The sequence below is a fragment of the Primulina eburnea genome, chromosome 2, assembly GCF_022965805.1.
Source record: "Primulina eburnea isolate SZY01 chromosome 2, ASM2296580v1, whole genome shotgun sequence".
In the NCBI taxonomy this organism is placed as follows: Eukaryota; Viridiplantae; Streptophyta; class Magnoliopsida; order Lamiales; family Gesneriaceae; genus Primulina; species Primulina eburnea.
This window is the reverse complement of record NC_133102.1, coordinates 5500419-5520743: the sequence shown is the minus strand read 5'-3', so window position 1 is coordinate 5520743 and position 20325 is coordinate 5500419. Positions and strand designations below refer to the sequence as shown.

The 20325-nt window shown below is 31.9% G+C and overlaps 1 protein-coding gene across 1 annotated transcript; it reads left to right on the top strand.

Annotated features, from left to right (window-relative positions):
- Window positions 1-3565: 3565 nt before the first annotated feature.
- On the top strand, window positions 3566-12144 carry LOC140822720 (probable leucine-rich repeat receptor-like serine/threonine-protein kinase At3g14840). Its single transcript, XM_073183575.1, has 24 exons — window positions 3566-3802; window positions 3911-4076; window positions 4804-4875; window positions 4963-5031; window positions 5127-5198; window positions 5331-5402; window positions 5963-6034; window positions 6123-6194; window positions 6290-6361; window positions 6548-6619; window positions 6707-6778; window positions 7019-7090; window positions 7726-7791; window positions 8216-8278; window positions 8368-8400; window positions 8495-8535; window positions 8738-9117; window positions 9211-9406; window positions 9508-9657; window positions 9744-9862; window positions 9976-10186; window positions 10631-10868; window positions 10960-11110; window positions 11468-12144. Exons 1-24 carry the CDS (start codon window positions 3706-3708, stop codon window positions 11855-11857), a joined length of 3018 nt encoding a protein of 1005 aa, XP_073039676.1. The 5' UTR covers window positions 3566-3705; the 3' UTR covers window positions 11858-12144.
- Window positions 12145-20325: the final 8181 nt, after the last annotated feature.

Genomic DNA, 20325 nt, shown 5'->3' with positions numbered 1-20325 from the left:
TAGGTAAATCGTATATGAAATTAAATTTTATATTTAATTTTGGGCCTTCTTGTGGTTATTCAAATCGGCCCAATCATTACAATTACATGTACACTATCTGATTTTTTTTAAAATGATAAATTAATATATTATTGTATATACTAAATTTTTTAAAAAATTCGTCTCCACGTATGCATACCATTTTATTTAATTTCAATTACGATTTTGATTTTTTTTATTTTTATATATAAAAATTTCACGAATATCTAAAATATAATTTTTTTTTACATAATATTACATTTTCTAACTTTTTAGTGAATACTGTCATAATGAATTTTTTGTATATTAAATATCCATATGTTGATATGATTATTATTATTATGTATCTTAATCATAACTTTATATAAATATTTTTATCATATTTTACAAAATAATTAAATTTTTTATCATATTTGTTTATCTGATACATGACCATATTTTTTTACTTTTTGAAAATGCTTATTCATTCTTTGACATTTTTATAGATAAAATAATATGTGATTATATATATATATATATATATATATATATATATATATATATATATATATATTTACAGACAAGTTTAACTTGTGTGAAACGATCTCATGTAAGATTAACTCTTATTTACAAACCATATAGAGTCCAACATACGAATCTCAATCTCTTTGGGTATCGGTTGACATTCATAATCAACCAATCTTTGAACATAAGGCCGAAGGATAAATCATTAGCTTGCAAATGAGAGCGACAATGGGAAAGGAAATATATATATTTAAAAAATTATTTTGACTTCTAAATATTATTTTTTTAACAAAACTTTATGCTTGATCAGACCGTCTGATATATTAGTTTTGCGAGACGAATATCAGAATCATGAAAAATATTATATTTTATATAAAAAAATATTACTTTCACTTGTAAAAAAAAAACTTCAACATACATATCTATTAATATTTTTTTTAAAAAAAAATCAAAATTAATTTGAATAGTTTTGCAAAAGCGTTCACGGTCGGACCCCACAAATTATTTTGGAAAAAAATCATATATTATATATAATATTAAAAAGACTCTTGCAATTTTACAAAGGCAAAAAAGATTTACATGTCTTGATTAAAACTAACCGCAAGTAAAATTGTTTTGAGTCCTTATTTAGATTTAAACGATCACATTTAATTGTAATCCACAAATTATTTTAAAAAGAATATATATTTTAAAATAAAAAAAAAATTACCATGTCAAAATAATTATTCTGATAAATTATCGAAAATCTAATTATTAATATTAGTATAATCTTTAGATTCTTTACATTAAAATTACTTTTAACCCCCATAACATTATTTACAAAATTATTATTAAAATAGTACCTTTAATTAATTAATACGCGCACAACAACTAGTACTGTTGATCGTACAATTATTGACCAAGTCAAGAAGTTGACTCACCTCAAATATATATTATTTTGAAAAAAAATTATATATATATATATATACACTATATTATTAAAAGTTTGGACTGATGCAGAAAAATTAACATTAGATTACGTGGGTCTGTAACTGATGTAGTCAAAAATTATGATTATTCGAACTACTCTACTGGTTTGTAATCGGGTCTTCCAAGTAACTGGTGGAGAGAAATCTTTGTGGGCTATCACCTACGTCACAAACAAAACGTCAGAGGCGCCGGAGTTGACACTCCGAGGCTCAAGTCCGGAAATAACTCGTTCGTAATTGAGAGCTAAAAGGTTTAAGTATCCAAAAAATCCTCCTCGAATAATGAGAATACTCTCTTATTTATATATTTTTTTGGAGAGTGTATAGTGGACTTGAATTTTTATAATTAATTTGAGCCTCATTAATCATTACCCATCAGTAACATATTTATGAAAGTTAACATATATGTTGATGATTCAAGCACTGACAACTGACTATATCGTAGAGAGAAAAATAGTTCATGTATATCATCGAATAATATTTTATTTTCTTATTACAATATCTCAAACACATCATTAATAGTTTCGCTTCGACTATATGACGCTGAACCAACATATTATCTTTTATCAAAAGTGATGCATGAATAATATGGACTGAAACTCATATCGTTACAAAAAAATATATATTGAATAAAGGCAAAATATGGGCCATGGAAACTCCGAGCTGTCCTCGTCGCCGCAAAACAGTTCACATTGTGTTGGCCAATTATCAAATATTAGCCTCGCATGCTATGAATTAAAAAAAAAAAAAAAATTAGCCTCCACTTGCCCACGATGACTTTATTAAATTATTATCAATATTACTTCACGATTTACTAAGTCCAATAATCAAAATATTTATAATCAGCAATAAAAAAAACTTATATGTAAGACTGGTCGACCTTACATATATTCATAATAAAAAGTAATATTCTCGACATAAAAAGTAATATTTTTTCATGGATGATCCAAATAAAAGATCTGTTTCACAAAATACGATCCGTGAGACCGTCTCACACAAATTTTTGTCATATATAAACCCTTCAACTTGTTCTAGCTCATCGGCCAAAACGTTTATATTTTGGAACCAATGATGAACAACAACCACCACCACACAACTTGTTCACGAGATAAAAATCAGGCATGAGCCTAGCTCGAGTTTATTAGCATAAAATCGATATCGAATTCGAAACAAAAATAGATAAAATCCAAATTTGAATTATTTTTTTTTTAAAGAAAATCATAAATCGCTCTCTTGTTTCTTAATCATCTCAACTTGACGTTGATTTGTCTGCACAATTAGTAAAGCTTCTAGTCTTAATAAGGCAATTAGATAGAGAAATAAAGGTTTACAACGAGGCATGATAGCATGTTTAGTACCACAAGTCCTAAGATACCACTTGACACGTTAAACGAGATGATTAAAAATTATAACAATAAATTTAAATATAAAAATAAAACAACTATTTTCTAAATGAGCAGGTCTCTTGTGAGACGGTCTCACGAATCTTTATTTATGAAACGGGTCAACCCTACCTATATTCACAATAAAAAGTAATACTCTTAGCATAAAAAATAATATTTTTCCATGGATGATCCAAATAAGATATTCGTCTCACGAAATACGACCCGTGAGACCATCTCACACAAAATTTTTGTCGTATTCTTGATAACAAATATCATTAGTACAATCTATTATATATATATATATATATATATATATATATATATATATATATATATATATATATATATATATACATGACATGTTTTGAAACAACTTGTTTGACAAAACGGGTTTTAAAATTAATTTAATCCCAAATATCACCGTTCCTTGTATTATTAAATTTAAATCCAGATCTAAATCCTAACAGCGTTGAATAATATTTCCATTATTTATGGAGTAAATACCTAATCTTGATCTTTATAATACAATACATGTTACTCGTCAAAAAATTTACATATTTAATGTAATCCACAGTATTCAAGATTTACCATACAAATATTAATATCGTCCAATAATAATAATAATAATAAGACAAGCAAAAACGCGTAATTTGGAAAATAAATAGTCAACGAGCATTATTAATTAATCATGCAAAGAAAAGTTCCAAGTTTCCAAGTACAATTCATTTCTCCTCCTGCTTTCTGCTCTGTATCCATTCTCTTTACTTGCAGTATACTATACATACACAAATGCCAAAACTCCTTTCATAGATTCATCTGAAAATCAGATCATGATCGTCACCATGTTCTTGCCGATAATTAGGCTCGTCGCATTCGTTTTCTTGGTGGGTTTTGCTTCGAGCGCCACCCTCTTGCCTCTCGACGAGCGTAAGTTACAATATACATCTACCAGTATTTGTGGCATTTTTTTTTGTTTGTGAGAAGAGTTGTGGAAAAACAAGAAAATATAGCGGGTTTTTGTTGTTGTTGTTGCAGAGTTGTCTCTGCGTTTAATAGCGAACACTCTGGGGAAGACCGATTGGAATTTTAGCGCGGATCCGTGCAGCGGGACGGGGGGTTGGATTTCCCAGCCGGCCGGAGCATACGAGAATAACGTCACATGTAGCTGCACAAACAACACCGTTTGCCATGTTGTTAGTATGTAAGTATGCAACTATACGTTTCATTTCAAAACAAAAAATATACGAGGTTCGCAAGGTGTAACATAGATCTCCGATATTATGTTATTTTTTTTAGAGATCGAGATTTAGTCTATCTAGTCTGACCCTCGGCTCTAATTTTGTTTTTTTTTAAAAATTAGATATAAATTTTGTATAATTTTAGATTAATTTAACATTAATTTGGATATATCAATTTAAAATATTAAAAAATTATTAAAACTCCACTTATGTTGCTGAATGATCGAGTTCGAGTCATCTCTCTTCTATATTGGGTGATAAAAAAATATTATGTTATTTTTCTAAATCATTTAACCCATATATCTTTTAATCTTTTGTGCAATTTTTTAATATCGATCGCGCTAATAATGATGTACAAACTAATGTTCTAAATTTAATTATATTTAAATTTAATAGTATCTATATAGTTTTTAAAAAAAGTGTGTGTATATATATATATATTTCGAAAATAAATTAAGTAGTGTATATACTAAGTTGGATTCTAATAATAAATTTTTTTTTTTTGAAAAGACAGTTTCCAGACATTTTAATTTGACAAATAAGTTATGCCTTTTTATTTTTGGGAAATTTGGCAGTTAAATTTAATTTTAAATTTTTAAATTTTTGTGGAAATTAGTTTTTTTATATATATAAATATAATTTTATATGTGAATATATATTTGAGGAAACATTGTCTGCTCCCGAATGCAGCATTCTCAAAGGACAGTCGCTTACTGGAACAGTGCCAGCAGATATTGCGAGACTCCCTTTTCTTCAGCAAATGTAAGTAAACCACTGGCGAGCATTACTTTTTATTACTTTTTATTATTATTAATTCAACTGATTTTAACTGTCAAAAATTATACGCAGTGATCTCACTCGCAACTACCTCAACGGCACAATCCCTCCGGAATGGGGTTCTATGAAACTCGTAAACATGTATGTCTTTGTTCTCTTTGTCCTTAAATTCCACTAAAGAACTATTGTTGCATCTGTTTTGAGTTTGGCACTGATTCAATGATATCCTGACGCAGTTCCCTCCTCGGAAACCGGATAACGGGTCCGATCCCGAAAGAACTCGCAAACATCAGCACGCTTGCGAATCTGTAAAGTTTCTTGGATACCCGTTTGTGTTTTATTACAGTTTTCATGTCAAAGATGGAATTTTGATCTGATTTATATGTTGATTAAGGTTTTCTTGTTTTTTTTTTTTTCATTAAAATTGAAAATGTTTACAGTACCTTGGAGTTCAATCAGCTGACAGGAACTATACCTCCGGAGTTCGGGAATCTTCCTGTCATAGAGAAAATGTAAAGCCCTTTGATTTGCATTATGTTAACTGCAACTTTTCTTTCCTGGAATTTAGGGGTATATTTAGGATTTTGTTTGGAAGAAGGTACCTGAATTGAATTTTCTGAGAAATAAAGTTTTCTTCTAGTTCCAACATCTGCGTGGATGCTTATTTTCAGGGAAAATGAATTTTTTGGTCTTTTATCAGGTCCATTTTTGGGTTTTAGTTTTTTTTCTTTCAAAGTTTGGTTTTCGTACACTAATTTTTAATATTCGACTATTTTGGTCTAATTGTTGACAAGATAACCTCACAAGTCAGCATTTTCCAAAGTCACGGCATCATTTTCTGGTGTCACGTCAACGATTAGACCAAAATAGCCTAAATTAGAAGTTAGTGTACTAAAACCGAACTTTGAAAACTCAGAGGACCAAAACCCAAAATTAAACAAATTAGTGGATCAAAAACTATTTTCCCCTTATTTTTATGCCTTTATAGTCTGTGTTTTATGTTTCTTTGCGTGAATCCTTGACTTGATTTGATTCTCAAGCTGATCTTTTTACAATATTTTTATGACTAAAGGCTCTTTACCTCGAACAATTTAACTGGAGAATTACCGGCGACGCTAGCAAAGTTGACCACGCTTAAGGACTTGTAACTTCCTTACTTTTTATTAAATTGCATTTGGAATTTTTTGTTTTGTTTTAAACGTTATTCGCTGAGCTCATCTTTGTTGATGCAGTCGTATCGGTGATAATAACTTCACAGGAAGAATTCCAGACTTTATTCAGAACTGGACAAACATAACGAAAATGTAAGACTTAATTGACCGTCATTGCCGCCATCGTTTGATTTTGATTTATTTTCATTGATTTTTACCCTCCTGTAACTTAAACTTGATCATGTCAGAGTGATGCAGGGAAGTGGTTTGTCGGGACCAATTCCTTCCGGTATTGCTACCCTTACCCAATTAACCGACTTGTAAGTATATGATATGGTTCATATGTGAGCTGCACCTCGTATTATTAGATATTTATAGTATTTGATTTGATTGATAGGATGATAGACATTTTGATAGGATGATAGACACTTGCTTCAAAATGCAATGAAATGAATTGCTAAAGGAAAAAAAGGTCGTGATAAACAAATTTGACTCTATATATGCAGGAGAATTAGTGACCTCAATGGCAGTGAATCGGCTTTTCCATATCTCGGCAATATGACAAACCTTAAGACACTGTGAGTATGATTCATGGCATGGTAACAATGTGGTCTTGTTGAGAAATAATCGCCGCCCAGATGTAACTGTTGGATTTGGTTGCACAGGATTTTGAGGAGTTGCAACATTGTTGGACAGTTGCCAGCTTATCTGGGAAGAATGACAAAGTTGAAAGTCTTGTTAGTAAACCCCTTTCTTCTATGAGAATCTATAGAGAGATTTTGTTTTTCATTATATTTTAAAATGCTTTGAATTTTGCGTACTCGATGAAAATAATCGTACTCCATAAAAATACTAAGTATTGATTTCTCGTTTAAAAAATTCGAAGGTTGGAAGTATGAAACGAAGTAACTCATGGAAGTGTTTCTTTTTTCTTGGTGGTATTTTCATTAATTCAGTTTTTGACATCTCTTATGCAGAGACGTCAGTTTCAACAACCTAACTGGACCGATTCCGAACAGCTTCAGTGGCATATCTAACACAGATTACATGTAATGATTTTCATGAGCAAGTCTATTGCCACATTGTTGTTGAATTAGTCGCTTCTATAATTTGAGCTCAAAATGGGAAATTTTGTTCTAGTTGAAGCGAAGAGCTTATATGTGACCTGAAGAAGATGTATAGGTAGCTCCACTGCAACTTTAATAAAGGAAAATATTGCATTGACAAAAAACAAGGTGTAAAAGTTGACAATTCTTTGTGTGGGAACAACACGTTATGCAAGTCTGAGAACCCCAAAGGATCCTTTCATTGCCCTCAACCATCTTCTTCTTTCTTCACTTTTCAGGGGAGGCTTTTGGGCATGTTTGTATTAAACAAGTCCTTTTACCTCCGAGACACCTGAAATTTCTCGATAGAAATGACTCACATTGGAGTTTGTATAACATGAGCATCACAATCATGTTACTAGATTAAATGGTTATGGTGGCATAACAAGTGTGAACTTAGATTCTTTAAAAGTTGCTTTCTTGTGAGTTGTTTGTTCCACTTTCCTTTACGTCCTTATAGGATCCTTGTACAAAATATTACTTAAATCTAGATTTTACTCCATGTCTAAATGTGACAAATTTATTGCGTAACAAAAAAATATCTTGAGATTCTCTAATTTGTGATAGCTATTTTCCAGCTATCTAACTGGAAACTCCCTCTCTGGGCCATTACCTTCTTGGATGCAGACAGATGGAGACGTCATGTAAGTTTTATTCGATTTTACTTCTCTCAACTCTCACTTCTTCTCAATAAGAGGTACTATTTAGTAAAATTTATCTTAATTTTATTCCAAGCGTATGCATGTCTCGTATGAAGATGTAAAAAAGCTGGGATCTTGAAATCTCTTGATGATGTATGCCTACAATATTGTAGCCCCAGTCTTGGCAATGCTACGAGGGCTTACAGTTCCTGCTTAGTTTCAATTTCAAAAAACTACTGATGGTGAAATTCACTAGATTGTATCGAGTTTTAGATTACAGAGGGAGAACAAGATGTTTTATAACTTTATTTTCTTTACAAGGTTATGGTAAAGGCCTATACCACACTAGTCGTAGAAACCTCAAAACAAAAACCAATATGAATGGACTGTTATTTGGTTCAGAAATTGATTTACTTTTTTGTTGCAGCGATCTTTCATACAACAATCTGACTTATGAAAATTCATCCTCAAATTGTCAGCCGCGCAAGCTGTGAGACTGCTTTTACTCATCTTTTAGTATCATTTTTTTGTTATTATTATCATTAATGTCACTTGTCACTTACCCTATTATTCTACCAGGAATTTATTTGCAAGCTCAAAGGCCAGTACACCGTAAGTTATTTCTTTTGTCAGAGTTTGGATTTTACGAATAGCATTCAGTGATATATTGAGCTAACTAGTTGTACACTTTGTATTGCATTGCCAGTGGTGTCGTTTCCTGCTTGAGAAGCTTTCATTGCAGTAGACGTAAGTTTATATTTTCAGACAGATTATTCCCATCCATTTTCTCATGTTTGCTGATTATGTTCCATTTCTTAAAATATTATTTTTCGTTTCAAAACTACCAATGGATGACACAATGTGATGATCAAAGATCAAACGCCTTACCTTTTTAGTTTATTTTAGAAACCATCAGTAAGAATTCCTTTTTTACGTTCTTTTGTCACAGGATATTACTCCATCCGTATAAATTGCGGTGGGAAACAAGTGGTCGACAACAAAGGTACTACCTATGATGGTGATGTGAATTCTGGAGGGCCTTCGAATTTCTTCCAAAGTACGTCGAATTGGGCATTTAGTAGCACAGGACATTTCTTGGACGATGCTCGTCCCCTAGACTCGTACATCTGGGCCAACAGCTCAAACATGGTTGGGGACAATCCTCAGCTGTATATGGATGCACGACTCTCACCCCTGTCGTTGACTTACTACGGGTTTTGTCTGATAAACGGAAATTACACCGTGAACCTTCACTTTGCTGAAATAATGTTTACTAGTGGCCCGAAATACAGTAGTCTTGGGAGGCGTTATTTCGATGTTTACATTCAGGTATTAGATGCAGCACTGTAATCATCATACAAAGAAGAAGTCAAAATTTAGCATTAAATAGTTTGATAATTTCATGTGATGCTTCTTTTTCAGGGGAAGCTTGTACTGAAGGATTTCAACATCGAAGATGAAGCCGGTGGAGTTAACAAACCGCTGACAAAAAAATTCACAGCTGTTGTGACTGATAACACGTTGGATATCCGCTTTTTTTGGGCTGGGAAGGGAACAATTGGCATACCTGACAGAGGAGTGTATGGCCCACTCATTTCAGCTATATCTGTAGATCCCGGTAAGCTGTGCTTCTCTCTTTTCACAAAGACGAATTGATTGAATTGTTGGAAAATTGTAAATGTTTCTCACAATTTACCTCTTTCTCTCATATTTGTTCAGATTTTCAGCCACCTCCAGAAAACAGTGGAAAAAGTGGCATTTCTGGAGGAGCTATAGCTGGAATAGTGTTTGGAGTTCTTTCGACGGTCTTGCTGGTTATGTTCATTCTTTGGTGGAAGTTCTGTCGGCAAGAAGATACCCTGGAAAACGGTACTTATATTTTGGTCTCTACTTTCTAAACATGCAACATGATAGTTCACACAATTAGACAACAAATATCTCTCTTTTTATTGCAGAGTTTAAGAATGTAGACCTCCAAACTACATCATTTACCTTGAAGCAAATTAAAGCCGCCACAAAGAATTTTGACCCGACCAATAAGATTGGAGAAGGTGGTTTTGGTCCTGTCTACAAGGTGACCTGAAGAACGACTAATCTACAAATTTGTTTTCATCAGTTTTGTTTTTCATCGGGAATCTTCTAGTTTATCTTCTGATTTTTTGGTTTGGGATTGGATGTTTTGTGAAGGGAACTATGGCGGATGGTACTATGATTGCTGTAAAGCAGCTCTCTTCCAAATCGAAACAAGGCAACCGTGAGTTTGTCAATGAAATAGGCATGATTTCAGCTCTACAAAATCCTCATCTCGTGAGACTACATGGATGTTGTATCGAAGGAAACCAACTTTTGCTTATCTATGAGTACATGGAGAATAATAGCCTCGCTCGTGCGTTATTTGGTGAGTTTCAATATGCTCTTATGCCTTAACTACATATTTTTTGTTTATGATGGATGCAACACTAGGGGTGTAAAATGGGTCGAGTCTACTTGAATCGAGCTCAGTCAAACTTTCACGACTCAGTAGTGAGCTCACAAACTTATAGTTAATTTTAAATATTTTGAATATTATATAAGTAAATAACTATTACTATTATCATATAAAAATGTCAAGTTATTTTATGTTTTATTCCTAAACTTGAGCTTGAGCTCAATTATTTTAGTCGAGCTTGTAAAGTTTTTACGAAGTCAATTAGTAAAACAGCATACATGAATGAGTGACCCCAACTAGGTAGACATCCTTAAATTTTGAAGGTTTACAATAAGACACTGCTCATCTTCCATGGAATTTTAAAATACTTTAACTTCTAGTAAAAATATTGAATATCAAGCTCAATGTGTACAGGTCCAGAACAACACCGGTTGCACTTGGATTGGCCTACGAGGCATAAGATTTGCATTGGTATAGCAAGTGGTTTGGCTTACCTGCACGAAGAATCAAGATTGAAAATTGTTCATCGTGACATCAAGGCAACAAACATACTTCTCGATAAAAATCTTAACCCAAAAATATCCGATTTTGGGCTTGCCAAACTTGACGAAGAGGAAAATACTCATATAAGCACACGAATCGCTGGAACTCAGTGAGTAACCAGACAATCAATAATCCATACTCATCCCACAACTTCACTTTCTTATATACAAGGAGATTTACCGTTTTCTTTGATTTTCCAGTGGATATATGGCGCCTGAATATGCTATGCGAGGCTATCTGACTGACAAAGCAGACGTATACAGTTATGGGGTGGTTCTTTTGGAGATTGTTAGTGGAAAGAGCAATACAAGCATCAGGCCAAAGGATGAATGCTTCTATATTCTCGACTGGGTAACATAGCTAAATATTACTAATCATTTTCATACATCTACCAAAATTAATTTTCCATGCAATTATACGTCATCTCTAACACTGTATGCGTAATTTCATTAGCACCCCTACTTAAACGATCATTTTCCAGTTTTCCTAAAAAGATAATAAATAGAGACGAACCAAATTAAATATATAACTCTAACTGGTAAATAGTACAAATATACAACTTAAACTTGAGTTAGATTGCAAAAAATTGTTTTACATTTTAGATTAAGAAGTAAAACGGGGTTTTGGGATGTATATATAGTTTCAAAGATGTTCAAATATATAATCACCCTCTTCTCTTCTCTTCTCTTCTCTGGCTCTATTATTCAGGCTCATTCCTTGAAGGAAGACGGAAATTTAATGGAACTAGTCGACTCCCGATTGGAATCAAACTTTGATGCAGAAGAAGTTTTCACAACTATCAACATAGCTCTTCTTTGTACGAGTGCTGTAGCCGCAGAAAGACCAAGTATGTCATCTGTGGTCAGCATACTCGAAGGAAAGACCCGTGTTGAACAGTTTGTTTCGAACTTGAACATCCCGATGGACGTGATTAAACCCAAAAAAAATGGAACTGAGGAGGACAGGGTGGCTAAGTTTAACGATGTTCGGGGACACAGTATGTCGATGGACGTGCCTTGGACTGCTTCATCTGCTGCTACTACTGATCTTTATCCAGCCCCTTTGGATAGTGATTACTGGGAAAGGAGGGCGTCGTAACTGATATAAACAGGGGCGGGGCAAAGGTGACCCGTGATCGATCAAATCCTTGGATTCTTCATGGTGCTCCCATGGTTGTCTGTTTTATAGTATTTCTTGTAATGAACTTGTCCCTTTCTGCACTGTACATTTAGGCTTTTATTATTTTTTGATGAATGGAAATGTTTTGTAGACCTGAAAGGAGGTTTCTTTTCTTTGTTTTTGTATTTTGTGATTTATTTTTCGGCACTGCACTGTGATGTGAAACTGTATATTCTTTGTGCAACAATCCATTTTCCTTTGGTTTATTTTCATCTTTGTAGGTATGTTTTGACGAAGGGGGTTTAAATATATATAGAAAAAATCTACTAATTTTTGACACGCCTTTGATCACCAATGCTGATTCATCGTTGAAAACTAAAGAATAAAATGTACATACGCCCACTTGTGTGGACAAATTGGCTTCGGTTTTCATCAAATTGACTCTGCAAAATTTTGTTTTGGCATAATCCCTCTCGGCTGGCTTCAATTCCAGATCTATAGTTTTTAACATAATCCTTAGTTTATGTTTTTAGACGTTTCGTTCCCATTCTCACGTTCTTTCTTCTGTTTTAAGTTCATTTTACGGTACGAGCTGATATCCTGGAACACATTCCAACCCTTTGATAGGTATCACCATTTTTATCAATATGATTCCCCTTCTCCCTAGTTATACTGAACGAAGACCTCCCGGTGAATTTCCAACAGCTTACCATTGAGGACTATGATTGGAGCACGGATCCGGAAGAACACCTGGGGAGGTTCAAGAATCCTGCATTACTGAACATGCATGCACTCGGATGGGGTTAAGTGCCGGGAAATCTATCACATCCTTAATCTATCAGGAGCTTCCGTGATTTCAACACCGCTTTCATGAACCAATATGCCACCAACAAGAAATATTTGATAACCTCTTTGGCCATGTTTAATCAAATTGAGGCAGAGTTTATCCAACACTTCAACAGTTATGTCTTGGAGGTGCCGACAACTACTACCGATACTCTAGTAAATGCCTTTACACGGGGACTTGGGAAGGAGATTTTTTCAAATCCTTTGTCAAGAATTCTCCTCGCAGCTATGATTTGCTCCTAAATATGTGAATTTTGAGGACGCACAAAGACAAAAGAAGTCGGATGGTAGTCGGGAGAGAAAGATAAGGAGAAAGGGATGCTAGATTCTTCTCAAAATCATGTTTCTACGTATATAGTGAACATAATAAATAATATGCGAAAATAAATCGAGTCTTATTTTCGGTCATTATAAAAAAAAAATTTAATTTATTTGATTTAACTCCGATTGAAGTCTTCTGAGCACTTCATGCTATCTGTAGATGGTGTATATTTTTTTATGAGATGTATGCTTAGATACCTCAATCGATGTTATTTATAGGCATCTTATACCATCACTGAGTTATTGCGGGAGCTTGATTGTCAAAAGAAGAGGTGCATGTGTGTCTCAATTTTCTAAAGTTGAGACGGCGTAGTATCTTTTGTCAAAAGTTGTAGGCAATAGTCGTCGCTATTTCTTACACGTTTATCCCTCTTTCTGATAAGAACCATTTTTTTTTTACAAAGGAAAGAAAAATGATGGAGGTTGGAAGGAAGAGATCAGCAGAGAGAAGTGATGATCGTAGCTGAACTAGGTCATTTTCTTTCTGGCTATGAGTTTGGATAAAGTGATTACTTTGAGTTGATATATATTTAACTTCCAAAATATATCGCAAATTTTTTTATTTTTATATACAATTAATATACAAAGTGTAATACCCATACCAAAAAATAGTTTCATTTGGTCATTCTTGGGCTCTAACTCAATCCAATGTTTTATTTATTATCTATTAGCACACATCTTCCACACCCAAAGCCCAGCCCACCTCTCATCTGTGAAGGGGACCAAAATAATTAAGACAAAAATATGTCTGTAAGACAGATCTCTTATTTGAGTCATCTATGAAAAAATATTATTTTTTATGCTAAGAGTATTATATTTTATTGTGAATATCAGTAGGGTTGATCTGTCTCATATATAAAGATTCAGTGAGATCAGTCTCACAAGAGAACTATTCGTTAATATATAGTACCTTGTCTTCTTACGCACGCAATGTTTTTCTGAAATTTTATGCATTTCAGCCTCATTATTTCGGCCTCTCAAGTCTCAAATACAAGCATACAAATGCAATCTCTTTTGTTTCAAATTAATTTTTTAGATATTACAATGTTAATGTATGAAAAAATGTGAGATTTTTTTATGACTTGGATATTAAAAAATTTAATTCTTTGGATAACGTAAATTTAATTTGTTAATTTTGATCGATGATTCGACGTTGGATCAAACTAAATTATAAGAGTTGGAAAAATAAAAAATATATATATAAGTTGTATTTATTGTTGTATGACTCTAAAATCGTGAAAATTCTCATATGTGTTTTAAATTATAATGTATAGAAAACTATTTAGATGATTCACTTGTTTAATATTTATTGATGAGTCGTTGATTCTAAAATATTGAATATTTGTTGACGAGTCATTTATCAACGATTACTTGTTTGATTGTTATACTTATTACTTGTTTATGGATATAACTTGAAATATTTCAAAATAAAACGTCAATTATTGCAAAAAAAATAAAATAAAATTAACAATCATTTTTCTTTAATAAGAGATATTTAGCTAAATATATATATATCCTATTATATATGAATTTTATCAGTACTCCATGCTGTCGGGCTCGGACTTAAAGTGAGAGTGATCCCGATAAAGCAGGACGTTATTCCGGTTTGTCTCCATTTTCGTGAAACTATTCCTCAAGCAAGGCAGACGATAAATCATTGAAGGGTTTGTGACACAATTTTGTTAAACATTACAATGTAATGGTTTTTTGTTATATATATAATTTATTACATTTTTTGGTAATATTATATGATTTATTACATATTCAAGCTCTCCAACTCTAATTTATAGATCTGTCTATGTATGTACATACAACCTGTTTTATGTACAAATATTTTGTCTTTGAGTCCCTGCTGTAGACACAACTATTGTGCAACTCTTGCCGAATATATATATATATATATATATATATATATATATATATATATATATATATATATATATATATATATATATATATATATAAATCGTGAAACGTGACGAAACTTGTTTTAAGCTTTATAAATTTATGCAAGTTTAGTAAAAGATTAAACGTAAAAAAAATATTTTTATTTTGACTATAATTTTAATTATATAATTTCAATCAATAGATGGACATTTAGGTGTTTTTAAGGTTTCTTTATTTAGAAATTTCATATCATTAAATTTTAAATTTTATATGAACAAATAAAATAAAAATCAACTAATTTTTTTAAAAATAGTAATTAAAAAATTTATATAAAAAATTTACGCTTTTCAATATTTTTTTCCCGTGTTTTTCGCATTTAATGTTATCAAATCTTAAGGTTGATCGTTTTTTCCATGCTTTTGCTCAAAGCTTAGCGTTTCACTCTCGCTTCGTGCTTAACACATGCTTTTTAGAACGTGGATTATTTACAGTTTTGTTGTTGCTGTCCAAAATCTTTATCAAAAACTTTTTGACGTAATTTTCGATTGAATCTCTTGAAGATTATTACCTTCTCATGAATTTCTTGGCCATAAGCATCAGCTTCCTTCCTGATTTTTTCAGTCTTTCCCTTCTCTAAAATCATCTTTTAGGACTTGGATTTAAAGCCCATTTTTTTTTTAAAAAAAAAATTCTCCAAAAGTTAGAAAATGTTATTTTTAGACTTTTACTTTTTTTTAAAAAAAACGTGTTATATTATTATATCTAAATATCGAAATTCACAAAAATATATTAAAAAAAATTGGATTTGTAGTTAAAGTTGTTCCTTATAAGTACGAAACAACTAACCGACTAAACGCAAACTGATACGCATTGCACAACGCCAGTCGCCATGTATACGAACACAAAGCTCCTCCCTCCTCATTTTTTATTCCGGCGACGCTTTTGGGCTTTCTCACGGTATACGTACTTGCAGATCAATGGAGGCGTCAACTGATCACCCATCGATTTCCAGGTAATTTTTGCGCTCGTATAGTTTGGGTTTATTAGCAATTTCCAAAAAAAATTCTGTGTAAAACTGCGTGTTTATGGTATAGTTATGCTTATTTCTTGTTGGAGTTTTACTTTTCAATTGTCTGAGATTAATGTTCGTCGACGACACCTCTAATTTTCTGTGAAATCTGAACGAGCTGAGAAATATATATTGAATCTCGTAAATTCTGATGCATGTTGACGTCTAGAAAGTTTCCATGGTTATTGTTTTTCCGTTTTAAGTTCTCGACCGATTCGTTCATCTAAGGTTGCCTGTGATTGTTGATCATGTATACGTTACAACTGCTTTTTGAGTAGGTCTCATGTGAGACCGTCTCACGGATCTCAATCTGTGGACGGGTCAATCCTACTCATATTCACCATAAAAAGACCGTCTCACACAAATTTTTGACTTGTTTTTTAGTTTCTTTCTACATTTTTCAATTGATTAAATTGTGTTATATATAATTTATTTGTGTACTATATGTATATATAATTATATTATTCTGTTTTTATTAAATAACTTTTGCTCCATTCACTAATTTTCTTTTCAACTATACTAACTCTATACACGTGTAGATGCACAATGATTCTTTGCTTAAAATTATCAACATACAAAATATAATCTGAAAATAGTTCTAAACAATGATTCCAAACTAAATTTTTATAATAGTAGGTCTCTTGTGAGACGGTCTCACGAATCTTTATATGTGAGACGGGGCAACTCTATCGATATTCACAATAAAAAGTAACACTCTTAGCATAAAAAATAATACTTTTTAATGGATGACCCAAATAAGAGATCTGTCTCACAGAATACGATACGTTAAATCGTCTCACACAAGTTTTTGCCTTTTTATGAAGTCAACTTTACCAAGAAATCAATTGCTTCATTTTATCTGCAAAAAATAAATATGATTAATTACAATGTGATTTCAGTATGGAATTCTAATAACTTTTATGAAATAAATTCATAAATATTTATTATCTATGAGATAATCCCAGGAAAGTTTTTGTTGTCTTTTGTGCTAGTGTACTCATTCGCAAAAGAATATCAATACTCAGCGGAGATTCAGGGATATACTGCAAATATCTCTGTCAGATAATTAACTTATTCTAAGTTTGTTTAATTGTTAACTACGTATTTTAGCCCACCATTAATCCCAGTCCTCCAATCTTCCTCTGGTTATATATATATTATCTCATGATCTTTGTTAAAATGGCCACGTTTTGATGTAGCATGATATTGTTGACCCCCGAGGGCCGAAGTACTGGTCCTGGGTTGCCAGTGAAAATGGTTTGTGTCTTTTACTGAGCTGCAATACCGATGTTGCTACAACGTAGTCTTCATGGACATTCGTGCTTTGATACGGAAACCATACGTTTCCCCCACTAGCACATGTTTGGCAGACAAAATAACAAGCCCACATATAAATTGCGTCTTTTCTGTGTCCCCTGTACACAATCTTCCCATTCTGTTGGTGCTAATATTGTAGGTAGGGCGTAGGGCGTGTTGTTGGGATTTCGTGTGCCCCAGCAAAATCTCTTACACCATCTAAAATATCGGTGGAGTAGGGGTGGGCATAAAACCCGAAAAACCGAAAAAACCGACCGAACCGAATAATTCGGTTTAAATGGTTCGGTTTTATCGGTTTTTCGGTCGGTTATGGTTTTAAAATATATAAAGTTCGGTTTTTCGGTTCGGTTTTCGGTTTTAAGCCCCAAAAAAATCGAAAAACCGAACTGGCCATATTTTTGTTAAATATAAGGTTTTTATGTATAATGGGTCATTAACCCTCAATTTTTCAATCCGATCGTTTTCTCTTATTTCTCACCACTCATCAGTCGACGTTCTCTTTTTTTCTGTATATATTTCTTTAATATTTCGTAAGATTATTTGTGTTCCATTCGAGCTAATTGACACCTTGTTATCATTCTTATTACTGAATATTCCGTTGGATTCAGGCATTTTCCGTGTTTACATGGTTAATTAGTTATATATAGTTATTATATTCGTATGACATGTTTATACACAACACATGTAATAAATATATATAAATATATATATATATATATATATATATATATATATATATATATATATATATGCATCTATATCGGTGGAGTACTCGATCGTTTTCCCATTAAGTAAGTTGAATTTCAAATCAGATCGATTTCATGTGGACAAGTCTCACATATCACCTGAATTCTTGATTTCGGAGAATGGGGAGAAGACAAGGAAAGAAGAGAGAAATCAGGACGGGGAAGGAGAATAAGGGAGGGGATGAGCTAGAAATGAGAAGCAGCAAAACAATAATTAATACTCGACAAATATTTGAAAATCCACGTATTAGTTACAAAAATTTATGTGAGACGGTCTCACGAATCATATTTTACGAGACATATATTTTATTTGGGTGATCTATGAAAAAATATTACTTTTTATTGTGAATATCGGTAGACTTGACCGTCTCACAGATAAAAATTCGTGAGATTATCTCACGAGAAACCTACTCTATTAGTTAATATCTCCGATCATATCTAAATATCTAAACTAATCTTTTAGATTTTAGATTTGTTAATCTTCGGATCACGTTCATCCACTATGCTCTTAATTGCATGGTTCATTCTACTTTAAATTTATTTGATTTTTTATAATATTATTAGATTATTTTAATAAACAGTCGACAAAATAATTACAGTACTCATTCTTTTTATAATATTATTTATATATATCTGATAAAAATTCTAAAAAATATGCAAACTTGTTATAATTATATAAATCATGTAATAATAATTTAATTAGTCATTTTTTAAAATCAATTTCAATATATCAATTAATTAAGATAATATTAATGTATTGATTTATTAATCTAAGTGGAGTAAATTAGTTGCTGTAAATAAAATAATAGGGAATATTTTGAAAATATTCATTTTAGCGTACATTTTAGAGTCGATGAGTTAACGATTAATTTTATATTTGGTGTAGAAATTACATTATCTTGAAGTTTGTGAGTTAAAGATGATCCAAACTTACGATTCGAGAATGTCATCCATGCATGGACAGAGGATTCCCCTTCCAATATTGCAAATTCATTTGGGACCACAAAAAACATATAAAGTAAAACATCCAATAAAAACCTCGATTTTTGATTGATTTAAGCAATATTTCATGTTTGTGTCTTATATATGGAATATGGAAATACCTCGATTTTCGATTGATTTAATTTTTTTTATTTAAGTAGTATTTCGTTTTGTTCAAAAATAAATGATGCCATGAACCAATTTGTGTTTTCGGCCCAGGGGCATATTTATTTTATTTTATTTTTGTTAGTTGTTTTTAATATGATTCTTTTGAAGAGTATTAAATGTAAAAGTTACTCTTAACATAAAAATAATATATTTTAATGAATGACTCAAATAAAAAATATATCTCACAAAATACGATATATAAGATCGTCTCACATAAATGTTTGCTTAAATATAGACTGTTTCAGAAAAAATCTACTCATTTTCTTCTTTTACCTGCCCCACGTCTCATAATATAATGCTTTAATGCAATGCATATAATAATTTAATCAATTTAAAAATATCAAATACGCCACTAAAGATCAATATTGAAACAATATCAATCTAGATATTGTTTAATAATTCTTGCCGAAGAAACTAATACATGATTTGACCTGTACTCAATAACTGCACCTTTTAGCTTACAAATATATTCTTACCAGGACTAGGTATCTTGTGAGACGGTCTCACGAATCTTTATTTGTAAGACGTGTCAATTCTATCGATATTCACGATAAAAAGTAATATTTTTTCATGGATTACTCAAATAAGAGATCTGTTTCACAAAATACGACCCGTAAGACCGTCTCACACAACTTTTTGTCCTCTCCCAAAATATTTTTGCTCAAAGTACAAAATTTAAATCAAATGTTGCTAACTTAACATTTCAGGACCCGGTAAAAAAAAGAATCTAATACATTAAAAAATATCTGAATAATAGGCAATATCAGGTGATATTCTTACAAAATAAAAACAATCTTAAATTACATATTTCTGTATAATTTATATATGATAATTTTTAATGTATATATATATATATATATATATATATATATATATTTTCTTTTTTATATGTAACGCATTTTGTCTCCCGCATTACTTGGAATATATATAATAATAAAAGCACGACCTGATTCCTGCTGATACCGAGGCGGATTCGCGGAATACCGCCACTGATTTCTTCGTAGTCACGTACACGTACGTGCTCCTACACACTGCCTTTATGTTTGATCTATTTCAGTCGGGGAAAAAAGAAACACGAGAAGTTTTTGTAATTTCCTTGGATTCATCTGCAT